The sequence below is a fragment of the Phaethon lepturus genome, unplaced genomic scaffold (assembly GCF_000687285.1).
Source record: "Phaethon lepturus isolate BGI_N335 unplaced genomic scaffold, ASM68728v1 scaffold37346, whole genome shotgun sequence".
NCBI classification, from domain to species: domain Eukaryota; kingdom Metazoa; phylum Chordata; class Aves; order Phaethontiformes; family Phaethontidae; genus Phaethon; species Phaethon lepturus.
This window is the reverse complement of record NW_010546207.1, coordinates 3,175-9,778: the sequence shown is the minus strand read 5'-3', so window position 1 is coordinate 9,778 and position 6,604 is coordinate 3,175. Positions and strand designations below refer to the sequence as shown.

Below are 6,604 nucleotides of genomic sequence, written 5' to 3'. Positions count from 1 at the left end.
TCCCTATCAGTTCTTTAGCTTAAACTTTGCTGGGGTGTCTGGAGCTGGCTGAGTGCTCATGTGATTCCTCTCAGAAGATCTGCCAGCCTCTTGGTAAATTACTCTTGTGTGCAAGCAATGACATTACCACCATTTGTCATCTTCCAGACTTTGTCCTAATTCCCATGTTTGTGCTGATAAAGGTGTAGCTTCTATTTGGAGAGCGTGTGTTAAAAAGCAGTTGAGTAGCTAGCAGTGACTCACTGTTGAACAGCAGAGCTGTGCGTAAGAAACAAGTCACTCGTGTCTGAAAAATATATGGAGAAAAGCAGAGCCAGGGGAATGATGAGTGTGAAGTAGCCTTCCCCAGACTCATAGTCCTCCTGACACCAGGTGTCCAATGTTTTCACAAGCCCAGAAAGCGTTCGGTGCTCTGGATGAGGTAGAGCTGATGGTGTAGGAGCTTTCCTTAGTGCTACTTTTTCTTTTCTTTCTATCTGATATCATTGAAGTCAGTATACATAGTGTCTTTAGACTTTCTATTGTTTTGGGGTTTTTTTAATTACAGCAAAACTTGGCAAGAATTTTGCCTGGGATGAGACATTAGCCTATCCAGTACCTGCCTTATATCTGAATGAAAATATTGTTGCATGGATTAAATACTGACATTATCACAATTCACTTTAACTTCATACTGGAAGGGCCTTGCTGTTTCTAGTAATGCAGTGGGCTGGAGGGTCTTGGGGAGTGGAGATGATGGGCAAGGGGAGATTTGGAGGGAGATCCCTCAAAAATTCCAGTAGAGTGGATGGAGATGCTGTTTCAGCTTTCTCTCTTCAAATTAAGCTGGTTTTGTGCTTAAAACTCATCCTTGAAATTGTACCTTTCAGTTGCTCTGTAGCTGTACAGTTGGGCAAATTCACTGGATCAGAAAAGAAACCATTTCCTTCACTATGTGGTAATGGTTTATCTTTGAAAGAAACACCTGAGGGAGACTCAAATTATTCTGTCACAAGGAGTAAGTAACCTGTAATGGATATCTTAAAAAAAATGTTTTACTTTGTGTAGGATTATTACCTTATTCTACTTACTACTATTTTTGAAATATCAAGCACTACATTTGTGCGAAGGCTTTGTCCCCTGGGATTATCAGCTTTGCCGAATATTCTTCCTAGAGCAATTCATGTTACATTAAACAAAAAGAAGGTTAAAACCACTGGCTAGATCACTTGCAAGTTTCATTCTTTGAGTCACCTTGATATTTGCCAACTCATTTCTGCAATTTTTTTCTCTCTCCATTTTTTTTCTTTTTAAGTTAAAAATTTTTTAATTTTTTCTCATCTGTATTATACACTTTAGACCTAGAATCAAGAAGCATGGAGAAAATATAGCATGTCCTTTTGGACAAAACCTTTCCTATTCCTTACCTTAAAGGGAGGAGACTCAGGCAGCCAGCTAGAAAAGACAAAATGAAACAGAAGCCGCTGTACCAGTTCAGTGTATTTTGATAGATCTTGTTGTAGACTGTAGATGTCACTACTCCCGTGGTGACTAAAGACAACTGCAGCAGGACAAACACCTTACCTGTAAAGCAAGAACATAGTTCAGGGAGAAAAAAACCCAGCTCTAGTAACTCCCTGCCGAATCCAGGATCACCACTGCATGGAAGAGTGATGTGGTCGTTGCTTTGGAAGCGCCAGATGGCATGAGCTTGCGCCTACTGCTGTTCTGGGCCAGAATTAAATGACTTTTCCTTCTTTTAGGCATGGGACAAAAGATCCAACTAGAAAACTGTCTCCTTAAACAGTCTACATGTATGGGTAGATACTTCAAGGAGCAGCAATAAATAGGGCAAAAAGTGCTCCTTTCCATAGGCGGTAGAAAAGTAGTCTTGGGCTAACATCTTCAGAACGGCAGAGATTTTAGTCAGGGTCTGCTTCTACCCTAAGCCAGAAGGGTAGTTCTTGGGTTAAAATTATAATAATGCCTAAAATGGGGTGCTGCTTGTGATTTGTATGATGTTTACATACATCAGGAGGAGAGGCAGAGACTGCATCCTAGTTGAAACAGATTTTTTTCTGGAGTGCACTCTTCTGTTTCTGCTGTGGTTAAGAGGGGGAGCAGAAGTAAACTAGCCCTGCTGGGATGTGCAGACTGGGAGCAAGGTCAGGGCCGTGCGCTGAGCTTGCTGCCCTACAGCCTTCTCCAGCTGCACAGAGCCAGCGGCCACCACCAAAGGAGACAACACTGCTACCAGCAGGCACGGGCTGCTCTGCTGCACTGTCCTGCTCGAGAGCTGGTCTGCTGCTGTAATCAGGTGCAGCCTGCATGGCTCATGGTGGAGGTTAAAAACAACATTATGTTTAATAAAAATGCTTTATTTGGGGTGTAAGCTGCGCTATTTGTGGCAGGCAGGTGAGTTTGTTACGCAGCACATTGAGGAGCACAAGCTGTCGGAATGGATTGGTGACCGTGAGGTGTCGTGTTCATATCGCAGAAGGGAAGAGGATGCAAATGGTGGCTGTGGGAACATATTTGGAGAAGGCAGGAGCAGACGTGGGCTTGAGGCGCTATGGGAATGTATGACCAGTCCTGTTGTGACTAAATCCAGCTCATTGGGGTAAAAATGGTAGTCTTCAATACGGTGTCATAAATACATACATTTTACTATTTTCTAATGCAAATTTTAATAGAAAATAATTTCTGCTGCTGTTTACCGAAAGAGGCTGTTCTTATGCAAAGGTTATCCTTTGTTAGTTAAATTGTGGTCTGACAGGAACAAATTGCCAGGGAACAGTTGGAGACATATTTAGAGCCTATAACTGAAAAAAGATGAAAGATCCATCCTTCCCAATGCTGGGAAAAGAAGCCAAATATAAATGGTGTGAGTATGACAACGCTTCAACACAATGTCTTGCTTCTCTTGGTTTTCCCTGGAGCACTGTGTTTATGAGCAGCACCTCAGATATTTTCCCTGCCTTTGAGCTGCACACTGATAGCAATCTCTTGAAGCATGTGCTGAAAATGTTGTGGATAAATAATGACACAACTGAGGATGAGAAATTTGGATGTGACAATCCTGTCCTGCAAGTTTCTCTGCTCCTCCCTTCCCGTTTGTGGTAGCAAGTGTTCTGGTTTTATTACTCAAAGCACAGATTGCAGCAATAACTTACCTTTGTCTTTGTACCTTAGGCTGAATGGAGGGATTTGAGGGTTTTTTGATCAGTAAGGTAACCAAAGTACTTACCATAGGATGATCCTTCAACATGCTTGGATAACATGGACCTGATGGTTGGTAAGGGGATGAGGGCAAAAAGCATCACTGCCCGTGCTGCAATGCAATGAATATGTAGTTATCACCAGTACCTGCTCCTTTGTCTCCCAACACAATTGCTGCTTTTGAAGACTACATGCCTCTGGCTTGGGCCGGGCTTTTGCTTCACCTTTTCTTGTCCCCTGAGTACCAGAAAGTAGTACAAACCTTTGGTAGGTGTGTAGGTCCTCACTTGATCCAAGTGATGGTGAATAAGCCACCTATTGCTCCCACTAGCAGAGGTAATTCCCCAAACCAGCCACGGTCTCTTGGTCTCAGCCTGACATCCCGGTGTACACGGAATATAGCACTGTCCTTTGAGATAGTGAGGCTGATGATTTGAGTCTAACCAGCAGAGAGAGCATCCCATGCTACAGGGCCTTGACAGGAACAGTACCTTTATAAGGCTATAGCTGTTTTCTATCTCAGTGCTTTTGGCTTGCAGTATTTTAGGCATTCTCTAGTGTGGAAACTTAGGGAGCTGGAATTACCTTCCTGTCAGCGGAACCAACCTCAGTGAAGACCTGGTCCACATTGAGTGTACTGAAATGTTTCTACAATGCAGGGAATAAGCATCCTGCACACTGTGTAGCAGCATGTGTTCATGATGGACTTAATACTAAACAAGCATATTTTAATTTTTTTACCTTTTGTTCTCCAGCCTGATTGCCTAAACAAACAAAATCTCTTAAGAATTTCACTCAATGTTTGGCTTAGTACACAAATATAATACCCATCTGTTTTTCCCTTTAGAATAACTTCGTTTGATTTTTCAATTTCTCATTCCCTGGAGGGGGACAGACACAAAAATCACTTCAGATCATTTCTCTTAGATCTTTTTCTCATTTGCAGAAGAAAAACCTCACAGCTATGCAGCACACGATACTCTGTTCATCAGATATTAATCATCCATCTCACTGCCACAATGGATGCAGTTCTTGGGTTTTGTTTTCTGTGTTGCTGCAGAGGCTACCCCCCAACAATAAACTTGCCTTTCCTTCACTGTGGGATGCTGCCCCATCGTATTGTTACCTGTCCCCTGGTCGTTTATACATAGTGTAACATTTGTACACCACATTCTCACGATATTTTAGTTGCTAAAGCAGCTCCAATGTTTCACTATTAAGTTTCCCATCAACCATAAATGCCTTAATGTAACAAAAATAAATCACATCTTAAGATGTTCCATTAACAAGAAATCTTTGCCAATTTGTTTCTGTTGTAGCCTTAAACCTTACCTCACGAGAAGCAAGTGCTTCCCATTCATGCAGCGGTGTGATACGACTAGTACAGGTAGCCAGCAACAATTCCCACTCCCCTGTGGCATGAGCGTTGTTCCCCTGCTCAGATCTGAGCTATGACTGAGTGACAAATTACAAGTCAACCAGCCTTAAACTAAGCCTTGGCGGGAGTGCATGCATCCCCTCGATAGTGTAGGGTGCTGAGTGTAAGGGGTACAAGTGAGATGTGGGAAGAGGGGAATGATAATTAAGCTCTCCTGGGAATTGCTTGTGTGACAGTCTGCCAAGCTCTCTGCTCTGCAACTCGCAGTGAAGCACAGCAAAAGCCCTTCTCCTGACACCAAAACACCCCAGCCCCTTTCTCAGGGTCCACTCACTTGTGCGAGTGGCCGTTCAACTCACCAATGTAGAACAGGAACGTCCACCGCACGAAGGCCATGATGAGGATGCCAGCGCTGAAGGATATCACTCCGATCAAGATCATGGTAATGTCCCTCAGGTATTTGGAGAACACAAATACCCCTAGGAAGCTGGTGATGAAGATCACATACCCTGCAGCATTGCCATGGCCGATCTGCACAGCGTTCCAACTTAAAGGCTCCCTGAGCAAAAAGAGCGGGAGTATGTTCATTGCACCCACCACAGCAAGGTCATAGAGGACTGCTGCCACAAACAGCATGATGATGATGAGTTTCGAGGGGGATACTGGAGTGGAGCTACTACTCTTTGAAAGTTGAGAACTCCCTGCTGCTGCTGCTGCTTCTTTGTGGGCTGGTAGCTGGCTGCCCACCTCCTCTGTACTCTTGCCTTTGGCTGGGCAGGAAGCTGCTGGCTTGGGGACTGTCAGGACAAAAGTGCTGTAGAGGAGGCAGAAAGCATAGCAGGCGATGCTGCAGCCCACCAGCACAGTGCCCTCTCGATAGCGGTCACTGAAGCCAACAAAGAGGTAGCCAGATGCCATGCTTCCCAGAAAGCCAGAGAGGCCATACACCAGCTCAATAATGATAAGCCGCAGAGACCTCCTGCTCTCAGAGGATCTCAGGGATCCCAGAGCCATGACGCCGGCCCAGAGCGTGGTGAAACCGCCCGTCAGCCCATTGAAGGCAGCAGCCCCGTACATCACCTCGATTGGCCAGCCCAGCAGGATCAGCAGGAGCAGGAGAGTTTTGGAGCCCAAGTAGCCAAGAAGAGGGAAGCAGATGGGGATCTTCCGATGTATCCTGTCCCCCAGCTTGGACAAGCCATAGGCTGATACCAGTGGGCTCAGGCCCAGGACGAGGTTGTAGATGATATAAAAATCAGAGACAGCCTTCTGCTGAGCATCTTCCAGTGCATGGGAAGGAGCGGTGGCGTTGGTCTGGTTGTAGTAGTTCTTCACCACCAGCAGCAGTGCCGTGTCGTAGAAGGCACTGGCAACTTGAGAACCTGCGACCACTGGCTCAATCCATGTCCTCATCACCGTCACCCCCACCATGCTGTCGGCAACTGCCTCTTCTTGGGGAGAGCTGTTTTCGGGGAGATGTGCAGGAGGGAACAGCTTTTCAGAAGCTCTGCTCTGGAGGTATGCTTGGAGAGGAGCAGTCTTGAGAAAAAAAAGGTCTGCCGGGCTGCACAGAGCCAGAGAGTTGTGCAAGAGATGATCTGGCTGGGAGGATATTTGCACCTCGCCTTGCTACATACATGCACGCACGCACATCCCTGCGCTGCTCTGATCTCCAGCTCATGCACGAGAGGCTTTTGTACAGCCAAAGAACGCCCTGCACTCGCCGACTGTCGCTGCTCCTCTTCCTGGTGTAGTTTCTGCAGAGGTCAGATGACCCGGAGGAATTTCTCTTTCACAGTTTGGGAAGTGAAAATGCCCTGCTCAAGTAATTGCTGCAATTTGGGGTGGTGGTTTGTTTTTTGTTTGGTTTGTTGGTTTTTTTTTTTCCCTTTTGGCATCCTTCATGTCAGAGGACTCTCAGGGTGGCTGAGGGGGCAGCGGATGACTGTGTGCTTTTTTTGTCAGGTAATTTGTGAATTCCCCTTATTGCCAGCTCTTTTCCCTTTCTTCTACACAAATATGTTGTTA

General features: G+C 45.5%; 1 protein-coding gene across 1 annotated transcript; it reads right to left on the bottom strand.

Moving 5' to 3' along the window:
• Nucleotides 1–1,402: 1,402 nt before the first annotated feature.
• On the bottom strand, nucleotides 1,403–6,007 carry SLC46A2 (solute carrier family 46, member 2). The gene is made up of 3 exons (XM_010289216.1): nucleotides 4,936–6,007; nucleotides 3,227–3,310; nucleotides 1,403–1,563 (listed from the first exon to the last, which is right to left on the bottom strand). Exons 1-3 carry the CDS (start codon nucleotides 6,005–6,007, stop codon nucleotides 1,403–1,405), a joined length of 1,317 nt encoding a protein of 438 aa, XP_010287518.1.
• Nucleotides 6,008–6,604: the final 597 nt, after the last annotated feature.

Bases quoted from the DNA above. Each gene is read 5' to 3' on its own strand.
- SLC46A2 (XM_010289216.1), bottom strand. From the start codon at position 6,007: ATGGTGGGGGTGACGGTGATGAGGACATGGATTGAGCCAGTGGTCGCA. The intron at 3,311-4,935 runs GTGAGTTGAACG...ATTGCATTGCAG, and splicing joins GACGTTCCTGTTCTACATTG to CACGGGCAGTGATGCTTTTT. The intron at 1,564-3,226 runs GTAAGTACTTTG...CTTGCTTTACAG, and splicing joins TGTTGAAGGATCATCCTATG to GTAAGGTGTTTGTCCTGCTG.